Genomic DNA, 20939 nt, shown 5'->3' on the forward strand with positions numbered 1-20939 from the left:
CACCTGGGAAACTGCCAGGACAAGGAGGGATAACGTCTCTGCCTAGGGAAATTGCTAGGACAAGAGTGGTATTGCACCTCTGTCTGGGGAAACTGCCACAGCAAGAGGGATAGAAATCTCTGCCTAGCGAGAGCTAGGGCAAGAGGATAGAAGGGCCAGGAGCGGCTCTAAGGTCAAGTTCATAGAACCTGACGAATGCAAGCGGTGAGGACCAACCCGCAGCACTGCAGATGTCCTGGATAGGGACACCTGCCAGCAGAGCTTAAGAGGCAGCCACGCCTCAAGTAGAGTGAGCCTTGACTCCCACGGGTGATGGGAGGCCAGAGGACTCGTAGGCAGTAGAGATGGCATCCACGATCCATCTACTGATAGTAGGTTTCGATGCAGGGCACCCCCTCTTAGGGGGACCGTAACAAACCAACAATTTTGTCTGTTTTACACCACAAGGCAGCTCTGTGGACGTATGCAATTATACTTCCGATGGTCGGGCTCCACGAATGGAGGAGAATAGAAGGCCTGGAGTGTAACCGGCTGTGGTACAGAGGAAGGGACCTTAGGGACATACCCAGCTCTAGGGTAGTGGAAGGCTTTGGCCAATCCGGGCGCAAAGTCGAGATAAGAAGGGGCCACCGAAAGGGCCTGTAGGTCCCCTACTCTCTTGAGAGAGGTAAGTGCAAGAAGCAAGACTGTCTTGATAGTAAGCATACGATCAGAGATCTCCTCTATAGGCTCAAATGGAAGCCTACAGAGGGCTTCAAGCACCACAGCGAGATCCCACGTAGGGACCCTCGGTTTTACTCGAGGCCTCAGCCTGAGTGCACCGCGAGGGAAACGTGTGACCAAGGGGTTTCTACCCACTGACAGGCCACCAAGAGGGGCGTGGTAGGCCGATAAAGCCGCCACGTACACCTTCAAGGTGGAGTGGGCTAACCCTGTGGAAAGGCGAGTCTGCAGGAACTCCAGTACTGTACCAATCGGGCAGTGAACTGGGTCTAAGCGGCGTACATGACACCATGAAGCAAACAGTTTCCACTGAAGGCCATAAAGTTTCCTTGTAGAGGGAGCTATGGATTGAAGGATGGTCTCAGACCTCAGGGGCCACACCCATAGCTTCCACATATTTGGGGGAGGGTGAAGAATCGAGCCCCCGGCCTGGGAGAGGAGGTCCCTCCTGACGGGAATCTCCCAAGAAGAGCTGTCTAAGAGGGCAATTATGTCCGAGAACCATACTCGGGCCGGCCAGTATGGGGCTACTAGTAAAATATGGACTCGGTACCGGCTCCTCTCTTTCCAGAACTCCGGGGGCAGAGCGATCGGGGGAAAAGCGTACAGACAAAGCCTCGGCCACGCCTGTACCATAGCGTCCAGTCCCAGAGGAGCTGGAGGAACTAGGGAGAACCAGAGGGGACATTGCGATGTCTCTCGAGTCGCAAAGAGGTCCACCTGAGCCTGGCCAAACACTCTCCAAATCTGCTTCACTACTTCCGGGTGAAGCATCTATTCCCCGGGCCTCGGCCCCTGCCTCGACTGGACGTCTGCTCCCACATTGAGACATCCAGGGATATGAACTGCTCTTAATGAGAGGAGTTTTCCCTGTGATCACAGGAGGATCTGGTACGCCAGCTTGTACAAGGGGCATGAACGCAGACCCCCCTGGTGATTGATATAATAAACTACCGTGGTGCTGTCGGTGCGGACCAGCACACGACGGTTTCTTAGGTCTGGAAGGAAATGCTTCAGGGCCTGAAACATAGCCAGCATCTCTAGGCAGTTTATGTGCCATGAGAGATGGTGGTTGCTCCACAGACCACGGGCCGAGCGGCCACTCATGACCGCTCCCCATCCCCATCTGTCGCTAGCGTGACGCATGACAAGGAGCTCTCAATACCGGGCCCTGAGACAGAAACCAAGGTTTCTTCCACATGTCCAAGGCCTTGATCTTGCGGAATGGGTTCCCCCTCGGGGAAAACCCCTTGGTTTTGAGCCACCACTGTAGCGGCCTCATGTGCAGCAGTCCAAAAGGTATCACGTTGGATGCAGCTGCCATTAGACCTAACAGTACTTGAAACTGTTTGACAGTGAGTCACAGGCCTAGCTTGACCGCATTGGCTGCAGTGAGGATCGACTCGATCTGAGCAGGTGACATACGTGCCTGCATCGGGGTCGAATCCCATACTACACCTAGATAAGTGGTTCTCTGTAATGGAGAAAGCACACTTATCTTAGTGTTGAGTCTCAACCCCAGCTCTTTCATGTGAGCAAGAACAACATCTCGATGTTAAGCCGCTAACTGTTCTGAGCTGGCTAAAATCAGCCAGTCATCTAAGTAGTTGAGTATGCGGATGCCCTGGAGTCGCAGCGGAGCCAGAGCAGCATTCACACATTTCGTAAACGTCCGGGGTGAGAGTGCTAGGCCAAAAGGAAGAACTCTGTATTGGTAAGCTTTGCCCCTGAAAGCGAACCTCAGAAACGTCCTGTGTTGAGGAAGGATGGAGATGTGAAAATAAGCGTCTTTTAGATCTATCGTGACAAACCAGTCCTCGAAACTGATTTGATACATGACTTGGCTCATAGTTAGCATTCTGAAGTTCAGTTTCTTGATCTAAGATGGGCCACAGCCCTCCATCCTTCTTGGGAACAATGAAGTACCGGCTGTATAACCCGGACTCTCTGTCTGGAAGAGGGACCACCTCGATGGCCTCCTTCTTCAGAAGAGCATTTACTTTTTTCTCTACAGTACCATGTAGACACATTTGGCAGTAGTTTCCCTGCCAGAAAAATCTACTAAGGGAACCAGCCTCTCGAGACTGGTTTCTGGTGTTACTAGAGGTATTGATTCGGTGGCCTGTAACAGCTGACTGGCAGGACACACCTGAACCAATTTCTCTAAGGGCCCCTGTAGGGGTGGCGAACCCCCTAGTTACGCCACGATACCGGGCGGAGAGACTAGAGAAAGCGGTTCGCGGGAGATTGCCGCACCCTGTAACACTGGCAGGGTTGGCTGACAGATCTCCTGAGGGCCCTGAGGAGAGGCGGGCACCATGTACTGTGGTGAACCCCGTTCCTCCCCGAGAGGGGCTGCCCTCAGTGGCCCTGGGCCATGACCATCAGGGCCATTTAGCCGAGGACCTCTTAGACTTAGACTTAGACCCTCAGGTCGGGCCTTGTCTTTGAAGCCCCCGCCCTCTTGGTCTTTCTGGAGAGGTACGGGATGCAACGCTCCTCTTTTGCGCCTCGCGGTGTGAGGAGCTGGTACACGGCTGGGGCTTCTCCAGTCCAGCAGCCCCGGAGGAATAGACACGGCGAGGGAGGTATCGCTGGAACGCTGCCGCTTGTTTACGGGCCTCCTGGTATCTGTTGACGACCGAATCGCCCGAGTCGCCAAACAGACCAGAAGGCTGAAGCGGGGCGTCCAGGAGGAGGTCAGCCACAGATGTCTCCCCAAGGGCCACTGTCAGGCGGTCTCCTTAGTGGCGCGGAGAGCCAAATCTGCTGTACGGCGCAACTCCGATACATTAACCTCCTCACCACCGTCTAGTTCCTTGAGCAGGTCAGCCTGGTATGCTTGCAAGATGGACATCGTTTGCAAGCAAGCACTGGCCTGACCTGCAGCCGCGTACCCCTTACCCAAAAAGCCGGAAATTGTTTTGAGTGGCTTGGAGGGTAAGGACGGAGCCTTCAAAGACGATGCCAGATCGGGTGACAGATAGCTGGCGAGCGTCTGTTCAACCCGTGGCATCGTCTTGTAGCCGTGCTCATCCACCCCTCCCATTTACCGTATTAATCAGAGGAGTGGATGAATAAGCGGACTAAAAATGATTTTCCCCACGACCTCGACTGCTCACTGTGGAGATCGGGTAAAAACTGAAGGCTCCGTCTTGAAGGTGATGATTTGGTCCGCAGAAAGCGTTCGTCTAGTTTGCTTTTCTGCGGCTCATGATGTTGCTCGGAGGGCCAGCTGATGTTTAGCTTGGCAACTGCACGAGTCACCACCTCCAAGAGCTCCTCATACTGCGGGGATCGGGGGAGCGGTTGAAAACTTTCTGCAATGCTCTCCACATCAACCTCCTCAGAGGAAGATAGGAGAAGCGTTGACGCCTCTTCCTGGAGGGAAGGAACTGCAGTGCAGGCTTCCACAGTCTGTGTGTATCCCTACCAACAATAAAACGTTGGCAGGGAGGAACACACCATCTGTGTGGCTGCTCAACCACTTTAAATGCAAACTTTCCCCCTCTTTTAGTTGCCATAATCGCTCAAATAAAAGTTGTGCAAACTGGCACAGAAAAACAGCAGATTATGCAACAGACAGACCAACATATAGCGCTTCGCTGAATGACAAAAGCAGATGGCTCATTATGGGATGCCCTATGGGCCTGTTTACACCTGGTCACTTCATGTGTTTTCTCTGACCAGATAACAATCTGATTTGTTAAAACATTTCAGTTTACACTTGGCCACATAAACATGTCTTCACAAAAAGGATATAAATCCGATCTTCAATTCCTGCGCTATATTTAAAGTTAACAGAGTTCACGTCAACGAAAGCAACTGATAAGTGCTGCATTTTATTAATTATCAGTTAATTTCAATATCAAACTGCAACAAGAGAGAGTGTGGCATCAGCACTGGAAAGACAGGTGATTGTGTGTTTGGCGTCTGCAACTTTCAGTTTCATTTGTGAGAGCTACTCATCTGCGGTGATGCGTGTTGCATTAGCACTTTTGTGCCTGACTATAACATGCCATATAGTCTATAAAATGCTTTCAGACATTTATTATTTTAATATTTTGGGAGGAGTACCTTTGCATATGTGGTTTCAACTACCAGATGCATTTACACTTGTCCAATTTTGTATGGAATGCGACCCAGACCACCTCTTGAAGTGGTTTGAGCGATCGGATTTAAATGCATCTTGAACGCGTTTTGGAGGGCATTTACACCTGGTCCTTTCACAATCGGATAGCTATCCAATCAGAAAAAAAACACATGAAGTGACCAGCCCCTTTGTCCCTTAGGTGTGAATCACTAAATATTCATGGTCTTTGTCACTCCCTCGCATACAGCCCTTCTAATACAAATCATGTCTTACAAAAGTTAAATCAATATATTGTTTTCTGTGAATGAATGAACAAGATGATTTTACTCCGTAGCAAAAAATCTAGTCTTCCACATCCAGTTCTCAAAAGTCGTGTGAACAAATGTTCTGTATGTGACTCAATTACTTAAAAATGTTTTTTACTAACTATGCGTAAGCATTGTCTTCTCAAAAACTCCAACATGTACTGTACATTCATGCTACTTACATAATATTGTAGCACAGTTTGGGCTGACTACAGTGTAATCAGACTTAAACTATTAATATATAAAAAAAACAGGGCATGTCAAAACTCTTACAGGGCCCCAAAACCCCATCTGACCCCAGAGGATTAAATGCCCTTTCATATCGATAGCTGTTCCCTGCTTTGTGAAAATTATATGCAATACTATAATGTTTGCGGGAGCGGGACACACATATTGTGGGAGTGAGCAATATGGGTCAGAAATTCAGTTGGGGCAGGCGGTAGTGGGATTAAGAAAACAGTCCCATGCAGGGCTCTACTGGCTACCAATATCTGCTTACATAAAATTCAAGACATTGATGTTTGCCTACAAAACCACATCTGGCTCTTTTACCTACATTAACTACTTCAGACTTACAGTACGTGCCCTTTAGAACCTTGCGTTCTGCAAGTGTATGATGCTTTTTGGTGCCAACTCAACGAGGCACAAAATCATTTTCACAGACTTTTACATTAACTGTTCCCTTCTGGTGGAATGACCTGCCCAACTCAATCTGAGCAGCTGAGTCCTTAGACATTTTCAAGAAACGTCTTAAAACACATCTCTTCCATCTTCATTTGACCCTCTAACTCTAGCACTCTATTCTAATACAATTTTATCTATTTATCTACTTGTTAAACTCTAACACTAGCATTCTCTATTCTTTTTCTGTTCTTTTGACTTGTTTTATTTATTTATTAAAAAGACCCAATTACACTAGCATTTCCTACTCTTGTTTATTTTCTATCTGCTTGTTTTTGTATTTATTATAACCAAGACTTGTCACAGCACTTACATATTATTGCTCTTTTGTTGGTTTTGATTGGTTCTATTGTGCTCATTAGTACATCTCTTTGGTTAAAAGCATCTGCTTAATGTCTAAATGTAAATGTACTACTGCATGGATTTAAATGAAATTATAAAACATTTAAATATAAACTTAATTATTTTTTAGTGTTAATTGATTATCATAGTTGCACAGCATCAGCAGGATGTGTGAGTGCGCTTGTGAGAGCCTACTGCCAACAGATATTTATTTTAAGTGCATGCTTAAATTATGTTCTGTGAACATAATTGCAGTGCACTTTAAAGCAGGAAGGATTTTGACTTTTTCCATTATTAGTGTTTTTATTATTCATCAGTATGGAAAAAAATTCCAGTGATATCACAAACTGCACTATTCAGTCTTTTTAAAACTCTGTGCTTGTAATTATCATTTCTGGTGTGAACAAGCTTTTACAGGGCCAAGTGTGACAATGTAATGCTAAGTTGAACGAAAGCAAGATTAGGCAGATCCAAATGCATATTAGGACAAGAGCAAGAGCATCTACAGAGAAACACGTCGACTGACACTGAACAAGGGAAACACAGGGGTATAAACATACAAGGTGGATTTAATAAATCAATATGAATAAATCATAATGAGGTTAACTAAGCCCTGAACAAGGAGGAAAACACTTCAAAACAAGAGTCTATACACACAAAACCAAAACAGGGCTCAGATCAAGCTCACCTGACTCTATTATCTATTTTTATGTAATACATGAAGCTCTTTTTAGCTTAGTTGGATTCTGTTGAAAAAAATCTCTCTTTGGCTTTTTGATTTAGAAAGAGTATTATGTCAATATAAAATAGAAATAGCAGGTGGAGTTAGCACAGTGGACTTAATAAATTGGCTTTATATATATATATATATATATATATATATATATATATATTAGTGGTGGGCCGTTATCGGCGTTAACATGCTGCGTTAACGTGAGACTCTTATCGGGCGATAAAAAAAATTAATTAAATTAATCTATTCTCAAAGTTGGGTTGGGAGCTGGGTCTAAACTACGTAAGCTATGATGACTTTCACCTTGTTATTTTAGCGTGGATGATGTATACCTAGTCGAATTGCACTGTAGGGGGCGAGAACGAGTCTTCAACTTCTGTGAAATTACCACATCAAATGAGACATGCAAACATGCCCCAGTGAAAATCTGCTGTTCTCCAGTAAAATTTCAAGTTTGAGTTATAATTTACTTTGATAATCCCGAAATAAAGACATTAAACTATATGCAACAACTGAATTGACACTTCTAAAAGCAACGCAGTTTAATGGAAGACGCAGAAATCCATGCCCGTGCGCGTCTGTGTATTTAACGGCAACGCGTACGTCGTGCAGCCTTTTGCGTAGAAGTACTTGGTTACACAAGTTTGTATAGGTAATTATTTTGTAAATGCAAATGTCAAGCAGTTTGTGATGCATTTTGGAAACAGGAGATGAGCGCCTGGTCTAATGCGCCACCTGGCCCGTTCTCGAAGACTTACTTTTAGTCATTATTTGGGTAGCACACATATTCTGAAAATGCCGTCAGCAGAATTCAAATTAGCCATTTTAATCTAGATTAATCTACATTAATTCCAAGATTTAATCTAGATTAATCTAGATTAAAAAAAAATAATTCTATTCCCACCCCTAATATATATATATATATATATATATGTGACCCTGGACCACAAAACCAGTCATAAGGTTAAATTTTTCAAAACTGAGGTATATACATCATATATATAAATAAATAAGCTTTCTATTGATGTATGGTTTGTTAGGATAGGACAATATTTGGCCGAGATACATCTATTTGAAAATCCGAAATCTAAGGGTGCAAAAAATCAAAATACTGAGAAAACCCCAGCGACTTAAGACTGGTTTTGTGGTCCAGGGTCACATATAAGTATCTATATATCCCTGTGTTATGATTAAAATGTTTTAGTAGACACGTTTACACCTGAACTTTCATTTAAACATTTTTAACTGTACAAAACACAATTTTACCTCATCCTCCTTGTCTTCCCACTCCACCTCAGACAGATCCACACTGCTGTAGCTGGGTTTTCTCCTCTTTTTCCCTTCTTCATACTGGAAACACAAGCCATAGAACCATTAATTAACATGGACAAACAAGATGTGCATTACAGTGATGCTATAATAAACACTATTATCATTATAATAATATGCTCTCATCACTAGTCTGTTACTCCTTTTGGTGTCACTGATGCTTTTTTTTTTAAAGAAGATTTCTGTGCATCAGTGTGTAAGAAAGATATAGACTGCCCTCCAGTGGCAGAATGAAACTGAAGGAGTGGTCCAGAAGTTTATCTTTTAAAGTGGTAGATAATAAAAGAGTGGGCTCGTCTGTTGAATTGTGTAGTTTGAATGCCTTAACGGGAGACACTGCAGGCAAAAACACTTTTTTTTCATGCACCTGTTCAGTTTGAGATTTTGGGCTTTTTGGTGTTTAATAAAGTGGTTTTTCAGGTTAGCGGAAAGAAAACATCCAAAAGACACTGTTAAGTGTTTCTTTTAGCACTCATCTATTTGTGTCAATAGTTCCCTTCCGGGAACTCAACACTGCGTCATCAACGCTTTGGGGAATGCCATTGGCGAGCCCGCCTCTGAATCAGTCTGTAGCCAATAGAACGACGGGAGTGACGTCACCGGCGCGGTGACATCAGCGACCAGGAAGTATATAAGCACGTGCGTTTCAAACCGGCTTCAGCTTTTGTCATTCAGCAAAGCGCTCTATGTTGGTCTGTCTGGTCTTTCATTGCTGTTTTTTGTGCCAGTTTGCACAGCTTTTGTTTGAGCAATGTCAGCCAAAAGGGGTAGAAAGTTTGACTTTGTAAAGGCGGTTCAGCAGTCACACAGAATGTGTGTTCCTCCCTGCCAGCGATTCATCGTTGGCGGGGACACACACAGGATATGTGTTTTCTGCTTGGGAGCGGAGCATGCTCAGTCAGCCCTTGAGGGGGCTGGCTGTCTGCAGTGTGAGCGTCTTCCACTGCCGGTGCTTCGTTCCCGGAGGGCTCGCTTCGAGGAGGGAGCCTTCACCAGCGTTCCTCGCGGGTCTGGCCCCGCTTCCGCCGAGGCGGAGCGGCAGCTGCACTCGTGGGGTTCGCAGCTCGATCTGCTAGAGGGAATGGAGACGGGTGATCCCCTATCTCCTTCCTCACCTAGCGGATCGGTTGACCTCCTCCTGGATGCGGAAGCCCGCACTGCGGTTTCTTCCCCCCGGGAGGAGGCATCGGCACTCCTCTTATCTTCCTCCGAGGAGGTTGATGTAGAGAGTGTCGATCTCCAAGCACAACCGCCTGTGAAATCCCCCCAGTTTGAGGAGCTCCTGGAGGTGGTAACTCGTGCGGTGGCCAGACTTAACATCAGCTGGCCCGCCGAGCAACCACATGAGCCGCTAGAAAGCAAATTAGATGAGCGCTTTCTGCGGACACGCAAGCCACCTCCAGGGCGGAGCCTTCCATTTTTCCCTGATCTCCACAGTGAGCTGTCGAGATCATGGGAAAAAACCATTCTCGGCCCGTGTTTTCACCCCCTCCTCCGGTTACTACGGTAACGTGGAAGGGGTCGAGGAGCACGGGTACAAGATGATGCCGGCAGTTGAACAGACGCTTGCGAGCTATCTGTCTCCTGCAGCGGCATCATCTCTGAAGGCTCCGACCTTGCCCACCAAGCCACTTAAACTAACTTCTAGCTTGTTGGGCAAGGGGTACGCGGCAGCAGGTCAGGCTGGGTCATGTCTGCACACTATGTCAGTGTTGTAAGCATACCAAGCCGACCTGCTAAAGGACCAGGAGGCCCGCAGACAAGCGGCAGCCTCTGGGGCTGCTGGACGGGAGCAGCCCCAGCCGCGTACCAGCTCCTCACGCCGCGAGGCGCAAAAAGCGAGCGTTGCTACCCGCACCCCTCCTGACAGATCAAGGGGGCGGGGTAAGCAGCGCTCCAAGTCGGGGGCTTCTAAGACTAGGCCCGAACTGAGGGTCGTGCTTCAGACAAAGAGGTCCTCGGCTAAACGGCCCTGACTGCTGTGGCTCAGGGCCGTTGAGGGCAGCCCCTCTCGGGGAAAAGTGGGGTTCACCACATTATATGGTGCCCGTTTCTCCTCGGGGCCCTCAGGAGACCAGTCAGCTAACCCTGCCAGTGCTTCAGGGTGCGACAGTCTCCCGCAAACCTCTGCTGGTGGTCCCGCCCGGCAACGTAGCGGACCCAGTAAGTTTGTCACCCCCACGGGGGTCCTCAGAGCAGTTAATTCAGGTGTCGCCTGCCAGTCAGCTGTTACAGGCCACCGAATTAATTCCTCAAAGTTTACCAGAAACCAGCCTCGAGAGGCTGGTTCCCTTAGTACACTTTCTGGCAGCGTGGAAACTACTGCCGAATGTGTCTCCATGGGTCCTGCGTACTGTAGAAAGAGGGTATCAAATCCAGTTCGGCGCTCCGGCGCCGCCTTTCAACGGGGTGTTTCCTACTGTGGTTGGCCCCGAGCAGGTTCTGGTAATGGAACAAGAAGTAGATTCTCTTCTGAGGAAGGAGGCCATCGAGGTGGTCCCTCCTCAGCACAGAGAATCCGGGTTCTACAGCCGGTACTTCATTGTTCCCAAGAAGGATGGAGGGCTGCGGCCCATCTTAGATCTCAGACAACTGAACCGCTCAGTCAGAAAACTGAAGTTCAGTATGTTAACTGTCAAGCAGGTCGTGTCTCAAATCAGGTCCGAGGACTAGTTTGTCACGATAGATCTCAAAGATGCGTACTTTCACGTCTCCATCCTTCCTCAGCACAGGAAGTTTCTCAGGTTCGCTTTCAGGGGCAAAGCTTACCAATACAGAGTTCTTCCTTTCGGTCTAGCACTCTCACCCCGAACTTTTACAAAGTGTATGGATGCTGCTCTGGCTCCTCTGCGACTCCAGGGCATCCGTATACTCAACTACATAGACGACTGGCTGATTTTAGCCAGCTCAGAACAGTTAGCGGTTCAACATCGAGATGTTGTTCTCGCTCACATGAAAGATTTGGGGTTGAGACTCAACACCAAGAAGAGTGTGCTGTCTCCATTACAGAGAACCACTTATCTAGGTGTCGTATGGGATTCGACCACGATGCAGGCACGGTTGTCTCCTGCTCGGATCGAGTCGATCCTTACTGCAGTAAATGCGGTCAAGCTAGGCCTGTCACTCACTGTCAAACAGTTCCAAGTACTGTTAGGTCTTATGGCAGCAGCAGCCAACGTGATACCTTTTGGCCTGCTGCACATGAGGCTGCTACAGTGGTGGCTCAAGACCAAGGGTTTTTCCCCGAGGGGAAATCCTTTCCGCAAGATCAAGGTCACGCGGCGATGCCTTCTTGCCTTAAACATGTGGAAGAAACCTTGGTTTCTATCTCAGGGCCCGATTCTGGGAGCTCCGTGTCGCCGCGTCACACTAGCGACAGATGCCTCCCTCTCCGGGTGGGGAGCGGTCATGAGTGGCCGCTCGGCCTCCGGCCTGTGGACCAGTCAGCACCTCTCGTGGCACATAAATTGCCTGGAGATGCTGGCGGTTTTCAAGGCCCTGAGGCATTTCCTCCCAGACCTGAGAAACCGCCATGTGTTGGTCCGCACCGACAACACAGCAGTGGTTTATTATATCAACCACCAGGGAGGTGTGCGGTCACGCCCCTTGTTCAAGCTGGCGTCCCATATCCTCCTGTGGTCCCAGGGGAAACTCCTCTCACTGAGTGCAGTTCACATTCCTGGGTATCTCAACGTGGGGGCAAACGTCCTGTCGAGGCAGGGGCAAGCAAGGCCCGGGGAATGGATGCTTCAGCCACAGGTGGTGAAGCAGATATGGAGAGTGTTTGGCCAGGCTCAGGTGGACCTCTTTGCGACTCAAGAGACATCGCAGTGTCCCCTCTGGTACTCTCTAGTGCCTCCAGCTCCACTTGGGCTGGACGGCATGGTACAGATGTGGCCGAGGCTCCATCTGTACGCCTTTCCCCCGTTCGCTCTGCTCCCGGGAGTTCTAGAAAGAGTACGCCGGTACGGAGTCAGTCTACTATTAGTAGCCCCATACTGGCCGACCCGAGTATGGTTCTCGGACATCATAGCCCTCCTAGACGGCTCTCCGTGGGAGATTCCGATCAGGAGGGATCTCCTTTCTCAGGCTGGTGGCGCAATCTGCCACCCCCACCCAGAGAAGTGGAAACTATGGGTGTGGCCCCTGAGGGGGCGCATCTCATAAGTGAGGGTCTCTCAACCGAGGTTGCTGAGACCATCCTTCACTCTAGAGCTCCATCTACAAGGAAACCTTATGGCCTAAAGTGGAAACTTTTCACTTCATGGTGTAGAGAGCGACACGCTGACCCAGTTCACTGCCCGGTTGGTACAGTGCTGGAGTTCCTGGAGTCTCACTTCTGGTTAGCCCACTCCACCCTGAGGGTGTACGTGGCGGCTTTATCGGCCTTCCACGCCCCTCTTGGTGGCCTGTCAGTGGGTAAGAACCCCCTGGTCATACGGTTCCTTCGCGGTGCACTCAGGTTGAGGCCTCGGGTGAACCCTAAAATCCCCACGTGGGATCTCGCTGTGGTACTTGAAGCCCTCTGCAGGCCTCCTTTCGAGCCCTTAGAGGAGATTTCAGATCGCTTCCTTACCATTAAGACGGCGCTGCTGTTGGCTCTTACTTCTCTGAGGAGAGTAGGAGACCTTCAGGCCCTTTCAGTGGCCCCTTTCATATATTGACTTTGCGCCTGGGTTGGCCAAAGCATTTCTCTACCCTAGACCCGGGTACGTCCCGAAGGTACCGACAGCAGTACCACAGCCAGTCACCCTGCAGGCCTTTTACCCTCCTCCATTCGTGGAGAGTGACCATCGGAAGTATAACTGTATGTGTCCAGTGCGAGCACTGGACACATACGTCCACAGAGCTGCCCTGTGGCGGAAGTCAGAGCAACTGTTGGTCTGCTACGGTCCCCCTAAGAGAGGGCTCCCTGCAACGAAACCGACTATCAGTAGATGGATCGTAGATGCCATAACTACTGCCTATGAGTCCTCTGGCCTCCCATCACCGATGGGCGTCAAGGCTCACTCTACCCGAGGCATGGCAGCCTCGAAAGCTCTGATGGCAGGTGTCCCTATTCAGGACATCTGCAGTGCGGCAGGTTGGTCTACACCTTTGACCTTCGTTAGGTTCTACGAGCTAGACCTACGAGCCACTCCAGGCTCCTCTGTCCTAAGCTGACAGAAAATATACCTCGTGAGCCTGAGGGCCGAGGTAGATGTTCCCTCTCCGTTGGGTGCTCCCCAGGCAGAGATGTAATTTCGCTCGTGTCTTGGCAGTTTTCCAGGCGGAGCCCCTTTCAGTGTCCTGGCCAGAGCTTCCAGGCACTATTTGTGTCCCTCTTGTCCGGGTGCACCCCGACAAAGGACTATTGTCTCCTCGTGTGCCCAAGGGCCGAGGACGACTCCTTCCTCTTGATCTGGCTGGTCACCAGACAGAAGCCTCCACCTCTTGAGCCCGAGGGCCGAGGTGCTTTACATATCCCTCTTCGCTGGGCGCGTCCCAGGCAGAGATGTAATTCCACTCGCGTCCTGGCAGTTTCCAGGCGGAGCCATTCCAGTGTCCTGGCCAGAAGTTTCCAGGCACTACTTGAGTCTCTCTTGATCCGGGTACGCCCTGACAAAGGACCACCTTCCTCCTCGTGCGCTCGAGGGCCGAGGAGAACCCCCTCTCTGGCTGGTGACCAGACTGGGGCGTATGACCAAAATCTCGTGAGCCCGAGGGCCGAGGTTTATCCCTCTTCGCTGGGTACGTCCCAGGCAGAGATGTAATACCGCTTGGGTCCTGGCAGTTTCCCAGGCGAAGCAACCTGGTGTTCTGGTACCCCCAGACACCTCTTGTCCCTCTACGTCTGGCTGGTCCCCAGACAGAGGTGGACTCTTTTCCTCGTGTGCCCGAGGGCCGAGGCGGATCAGATCCCTCTTCGCTGGGAGTTTCCCAGGCAGAGATGTAATCCCACTCACGTCCTGGCAGTTTCCAGGCGGAGCCAATCCAGTCCCTCTCGTGCTGGCTGTTCCCCAGACGGAGTTTGGACTATTTCCTCGTGTGCCTGAGGGCCGAGGTACACAACATTCTTCCTCTTCGCTGGGCGCGTCCCAGGCAGAGATGTGATTCTGCTCGCGTCCTGGCAGTTTCCCAGGCGGAGCTCTGCCTTCCTCGTGAGCCCGAGGGCCGAGGTATATACCATCTCCCTCTTGCTCTGGCATTTTTCCGGACAGAGGTGTAATACTTCTCGCGTCCTGGCAGTTTCCCAGGCGGAGAACCATCAGTGCCCCACAGGTAAGTATCTTCTGGCACTGCCCTCTCGCTCTGGGCTGGTCCCCCAGACAGAGGGATATTCTCTCTCGCCCTGGAAACCCCAGGCAGAGAGCTCTTCCTGGCCTGATCCACCAGAAGCAACGCTTTCCTTTTCCTTTCCCAGACAAACACCACTGGGCAGGAACTTGGAATAATGGGTAGTTGGTATTCGTTCCCCAAAGCGTTGATGACGCAGTGTTGAGTTCCCGGAAGGGAACGTCTCGGGTTACGTATGTAACCCTGGTTCCCTGAGGGAACTAAACACTGCGTCTCTGACCATAATTCCCGCATTCCTGCCGCGCATTGCTTCATTCCTGGAAGCTGAAGCCGGTTTGAAACGCACGTGCTTATATACTTCCTGGTCGCTGACGTCACCGCGCCGGTGACGTCACTCCCGTCGTTCTATTGGCTACAGACTGATTCAGAGGCGGGCTCGCCAATGGCATTCCCCAAAGCGTTGATGACGCAGTGTCTCGTTCCCTCAGGGAACCAGGGTTACATACGTAACCCGAGACGATTTCAATTACAATCCATATTTTTAAAGGCCATTTTCTCAAAATTAGTTTTTTTTTCTCTTACACTGATCCATAAACCTCCACTTCAGTAGCACTTACACACACCAAATTATAAATTTTTATTCCTGTCTATATCCTGAAGGTTTTGACAGAGGGATTTGATCATATATAATTTGCTTGAATTTATACAACATTTTAGTCCCCCAAAATGCATTGATTTCTGTCTGTTCTAAGTGTATTCTGAATTATGGAGTAACAAGATGAGATACCCAAAATCCCCTCTGTAAAAAAATGTATACTAGAAATGTATGCAGATTTTTGTATGCAGCATTTATAGACATTTGTGTATTTAAACCTGACATTTTAGAAAACGTGCAATACAAAAAATGTTTGCAATTGTCAATGTAATCAATTAACTGGGTAAGTAAGGTGATAACTATTAGTTTTTTTTTTTACCTTATTCACCTGCAGTGTCTCGCAGTGAAATGACCACATGCTTAATTGTTATGAACTTTAATGGCTCTAAAAAAATCCTCCTTCAGTTTGACTTTGATGAGATGAAATATCACCTAGATTTTCATCAATGGCTTGCTGAGATTCAAGCCGAGGATGTAGAGATATATAAAAACTTGTGAGCGTGTTGACCATTTTCATTGCCCTTTTACACACATCCTGTTTATCCTAAGTACTTTCCCTTTTTGATTATTTCACAGCTTTGTTTATTGACACAGTTCACACAGCAGCAAGATCATGACAAAAGGTTTTGATTATTATGCCTGTTGATGTAAGTAGAGTGTGTCCCCATCTCATCATCTGTCAAACACTCATTACAGTTGATCAGAGGCTGTATGCAGCTGTCGTCTCACAGCACAATGATTCTAATGAGATGGATTCTCCCATCAGCCTCAGCATGTGCTGGAGGACTGCTTCTTTGCTATTATCATCACAAGCGATACATTACCAGAGGCTGCAAGTCTGGATGGGTGAGTATGTATCCATTATTGGTGATGGCAAAGGCATAACCATGGATTCCCAGCTGTGAACAGACACACACACCAGAAGCAGCAATCAAAATCAGATTTGCAGCAGTCACATTTTCAAAGTGTGAGGCTGCGGGAGTCACCAGCCTTACACAGACCCCATGAGTTTCTCTATTAGTGCTTCTTCAGCTATCTATAATCTAGACTGATAATACAAGTTTACAAAATTAACATTTAACAAATGTACACATTTAATATTTACATTAAACTAGACCAAAAATGTTGAGCACTCATCTTGTGTTGAGCACTCAGCGATTTTAGTGCAATCACACTCTCTCAAGAATGACACAATGTTCTATCCAATTGTGATGTGATAGGATTCAAGCAATTTATCTGTCCGCACCAGATGGAACATATCTACAATACCCAAAAAAATCTATCAAAAATCACAGCCAATCAGAAGAATGTGTGGGCTGTCTGTCTCTCTGCAAGCACAGAGACTGTGCGCATACCAAGATGTTGCACATGTATTGCTGTGATTGCCAGAAACTGCACAATATGGTGTATCCAGGGCAGCTCTATTAATGCAAGTCCTGCCTTTTCCTATTAAAAAATACAGGAGTATTAGTCTAACAGGTCGGAAAATAGCTGCCTGGAGGTTTTGCAAATATTGCTATGTGAACTGACTTTCCTTGAGATTTTGCTTACATTTACAACAAAATGTATAAATACGTTATCAAATTTATAAAAAATATTCAAAATACATACTGAGTGATTGCTACAATGTTGTCATAGAATACACTTTACATCATTTACATAAAATTCATGGTTTGGATATTTTAGGACAATTATTCATTTTCTTTTTCATTAAAGGAGTAGTTCACTTTCAGAACAAAAATTTACAGATAACTTACTCACCCCCTTGTCATCCAAGATGTTTATGTCCTTCTTTCTTCAGTCGATATGAAATTATGTTTATTGAGGAAAACATTTCAGGATTTTTATCCATATAATGGACTTCAATTGTGCCATGAAAGAAATGCCCTTTACAAAAAAAAAAAAAAAAAAAAAAGGTAAAACAGCGATGTCGGGAGATTTGGAAGTTGAAGAAGAAAGCAAGAGTTTTATACTCTAACTGAACTGACCCGGATTACACAGACTATGCATGTGCAACGCAGAGACGAGACAAGCATTTGAGGTTAAAAAGTATATAAATAGTTAATTTGTTTAAAAAAAAATCACTGATCGTATCGCTAGACAAGACCCTTCTTCCTCGGCTGGGATCGTTTAGAGCCCTTTGAAGCTGCCTTTAAACTGCATTTTGGAAGTTCAAACTCGGGGGCACCATTGAAGTCCACTATATGGAATTAATAATATAGATAATTCCTGAAATGTTTTCTTTAAGAAACATAATTTCTTTATGAATAAAGAAAGAAAGACATAACCATCTTGGATGGCAAAGCGGTGAGTAAATTATCTGTAAATTGTTGATCTTGAAGTCATATCACAAAATGATATTGAAACTCAAACTATTTTATCTAATGTGAAACACAATCAGTACCTAAGCTGTTAGCTGCAACGTTGCAGAATTAGAAACCATTTGAAAAATAGAATCCTCTGTCGCTTGTTGTGTATCATTATTAAATCTGGTTAGGACACAGTGTGAAAGTGTTCCTCTCCCTAATACCACCTGCCATTGACTAGTGTGTTGAGGCTGTTCCCATCAGAATTATTGTGTCACATTATCAGAATGAATAATATATTTTGACTTGCACCACCTGAAAATGTGTCATTGCTAACCTACATTTCTTCTAGTATTGCACGTGGTTGCACTGATTAGTTTATGTTTTCCATGTCTGTTTGTGCAGTGTGCTAGGCAATGATTTGAGTGTTGCCCAGGGCTTAGATTTTCCATGACATATGATATCACATAAAACAATATCGTCCTTGTATGTGGCTATGGGCTGTAAAGAAAGAAAGAAAGAAAGAAAGAAAGAAAGAAAGAAAGAAAGAAAGAAAGAGAAAGCCCTTCTTGTAAACAATTATTAAACGATAATCTGGATGTGCTCTGTGTGTCATACCCCCAAGGTTATGGCTATAAACATGAACCTTGCTTGAAATACAGTGCATGCTGCATTGCAGATACAGCCCATTATAACCAATGGCGCTGACCCCGCTGGATATTGCTGGATCCCGTAGTACACACAGAGGCCTAGTTCTATTTCTGACGTGTTCCATGCACTTAAGACACTCCAGACAACAGGACATATTGAATAACAAAACAAGATGATACGTCCAGTTTAGTGAGTGTGTTAGGAGAGATGTGCCTGAAGCTGAAAACCTTCAAAACTTCTAACCAAAAAATATATATAATATTTGTTAGACACAGTCAATCTCATTTTTACAGCCCATGTGCACTGTCTTCAGGTTTCATAAGTTCCCTATTCTCCATCTCCTCTAGCTCCACCATGGTCATCATCTCTGTTGTCTACACTTTGGTGGTATCCATCTCTGTCCAGAGGTCTAATGCTCTACTGACTCCCCAAGGCCTTCCCATTGTGCCGGCCCTTCAGAGGTCTCCCATTTTACTGGCTTTTCCACGGTCCTCAGAACCACATTTTTAGGTTACAACCTCCATTGCCTGGGTATCATCCTGTGTCATGAGAAAAGATATGCTCCTAGATTTCCCAAAGATCTGCACTGTCTTTACTGACACAAACTTGACCTGCAACATAAGTGAAATGTGCCACAATAACCAATAACATATGAAGCAGGCCCATTTCCACTGGTGAGGCCATTGCCATGAAAGCCAGAAGTCTGCAAAACAGACATGACAGGAATATAGACAGTCATGCCTGCATCATGCATGAGTTTAGATCCACCCTCAGAAATAAAATATGCTGCAAGAAGAATTAGCAAAAAGAACAAAATTCTTCTAAGGTTTTCCCAAACCTAGCCTCTAAAGTATTGATGCTGAGATATGGCCAGGCCAAAAGGAAAAACCTGAATTGATAAGATTTGCATTGGTTGAACTCTACAGGATTTCTGGGAGATGTGTGTTGCATTATTTAATAGTCACTCATCACTTATCAAAAGATTTTCAAAAATATGTGAAGTGTACAGGACGTCTCAGGTTACGTATGTAACCCTGGTTCCCTGAGGGAACGAGACACTGCGTCCTGAAACGCTATGGGGAACGCCATTGGCGAGCCGCACTCTGAGTCATAGTCCAACAACCAATAGAATGACAGGAGTGACGTCACAGGCGCGGTGAATTCAGCGACCTGGAAGTATAAAAGCACGTGCGTTTGAAGCCGGCGTCAGCTCATAGGAATGAAGCGAGCGCCGCAGGGATGCGGGAATTATGGTCCGAGACGCAGTGTCTCGTTCCCTCAGGGAACCAGGGTTATATACGTAACCTGAGACGTTCCCTTCCGGGAACTCAACACTGCGTCCTGAAACGCTATGGGGAACGAGATATCAACACCCCCATAATTCCAAAGCCCTGCCTAGTGTCTGCTAGGACAAGGGTGGAAAGAGTTATGTCTGGTGAATCTTGCCAGAACACAGGAACAGACCTCCGCCTGGGGAAATTGCCAGGACGTGAGTGGTAATACATCTCTGTCTGTGGTACCCACCAGACAAGAGGGATATAAATGTACCTCGGCCCTCGGGCACACGAGGAGAAGGTAGTAGTCCTTCGTCTGGGAGCACCCAGAACAAGAGGGACTCAAGTAGTGCCTGGTGAACCTGCCAGGACACTGGAATGGCTCCGCCTGGGGAAATTGCCAGGACGCGAGTGGTAATACATCTCTGTCTGTGATAACCACCAGACAAGAGGGATATATATATATATATATATCCACCTCGGGCCCTCAGGCACACGAGGGGAAAGTAGCAGTCCTTTGTCTGGGGAAGGCCAGAACAAGAGGGACACAAGTAGTGCCTGGTGAACTTGCCAGGACACTGGAATGGCTCCGCCTGGGGAATTTGCCAGGACGCGAGTGGTAATACATCTCTGTCTGTGACCAACCATCAGACAAGATGGATATATGAACCTCGGCCCTCGGGCCACACGAGGAGAAGGTAGTAGTCCTTCGTCTGGGAGCACCCAGAACAAGAGGGACTCAAGTAGTGCCTGGTGAACCTGCCAGGACACTGGAATGGCTCCGCCTGGGGAAATTGCCAGGATGCGAGTGGTAATACATCTCTGTCTGTGACCAACCATCAGACAAGAGGGATATATGAACCTCGGCCCTCAGGCACACAAGGAGAGATAACACACCACTTGCCTGGGAGACTGCCAGGCCAAGAGGGTAGGAATACATCTCCTGTCTGGGGAACTGCCAGACCAGGAGGAGTAAGCAATCCACCTCAGTCAGGACGCAGCCAGAACACTGAGGGGTGAGGAGTGCCTGGTAGTTATAGGTGCCAGGACACGAGTAATACGCCTTTGTCTGGGGAAATTGCCAGGGGTAAAACATCTTTTCCTTGATAGAAGGAATGCGCCTTATTTTGACCTCTGGGCCTAGCCTTTGCTAGGGCGAGAGGACGAACGAGCCAGGAGTGGCTCTGAGGTCAAGTTCGTAAAACCTGACGAACGTTAAAGGTGAGGACCAACCCGCCGCACTGCAGATGTCCTGGATAGGGACACCTGCCATCAGAGCTTTAGAGGCAGAAACGCCTCGAGTTGAGTGAGCCTTGACTCCCAACGGAGATGGGAGACCAGAGGACTCATAGGCAGTTGAAATGGCATCAACGATCCATTTACTGATAGTGGGCTTCGAAGCCGGGCACTCCCTCTTAGGGGGGCCGTAACAAACGAAGAGTTGCTCTGATTTACGCCACAGGGCAGCTCTGTGGACGTATGTGTCTAGTGCTCTTACTGGACACATTAGGTTATACTTCCTATGGTCGTGCTCCACGAATGGAGGAGGATAAAATGCTTGAAGCGTGATT

At 47.5% G+C, this 20939-nt stretch overlaps 2 protein-coding genes across 2 annotated transcripts in view; one reads left to right on the top strand and one right to left on the bottom strand.

The window, feature by feature from the left end:
• The window catches only part of cacna2d3a (calcium channel, voltage-dependent, alpha 2/delta subunit 3a), a 290790-nt gene that overhangs the window by 162291 nt on the left and 107560 nt on the right, over positions 1-20939 (top strand). The gene's annotated exons all lie outside the window — the stretch shown is intronic.
• The window catches only part of LOC141286959 (cingulin-like), a 42496-nt gene continuing 24709 nt past the window's right edge, over positions 3153-20939 (bottom strand). The window contains exons 6-11 of the mRNA XM_073819090.1: positions 20273-20437; positions 18610-18705; positions 15962-16036; positions 8144-8227; positions 3846-4152; positions 3153-3466 (exon numbers count right to left, since the gene is read on the bottom strand). Coding sequence (XP_073675191.1) covers positions 3153-3466; positions 3846-4152; positions 8144-8227; positions 15962-16036; positions 18610-18705; positions 20273-20437 — 1041 coding nt within the window. The remainder of the gene's footprint in view (positions 3467-3845; positions 4153-8143; positions 8228-15961; positions 16037-18609; positions 18706-20272; positions 20438-20939) is intronic.

Source organism: Garra rufa, chromosome 15, assembly GCF_049309525.1.
Source record: "Garra rufa chromosome 15, GarRuf1.0, whole genome shotgun sequence".
Classification (NCBI taxonomy): domain Eukaryota; kingdom Metazoa; phylum Chordata; class Actinopteri; order Cypriniformes; family Cyprinidae; genus Garra; species Garra rufa.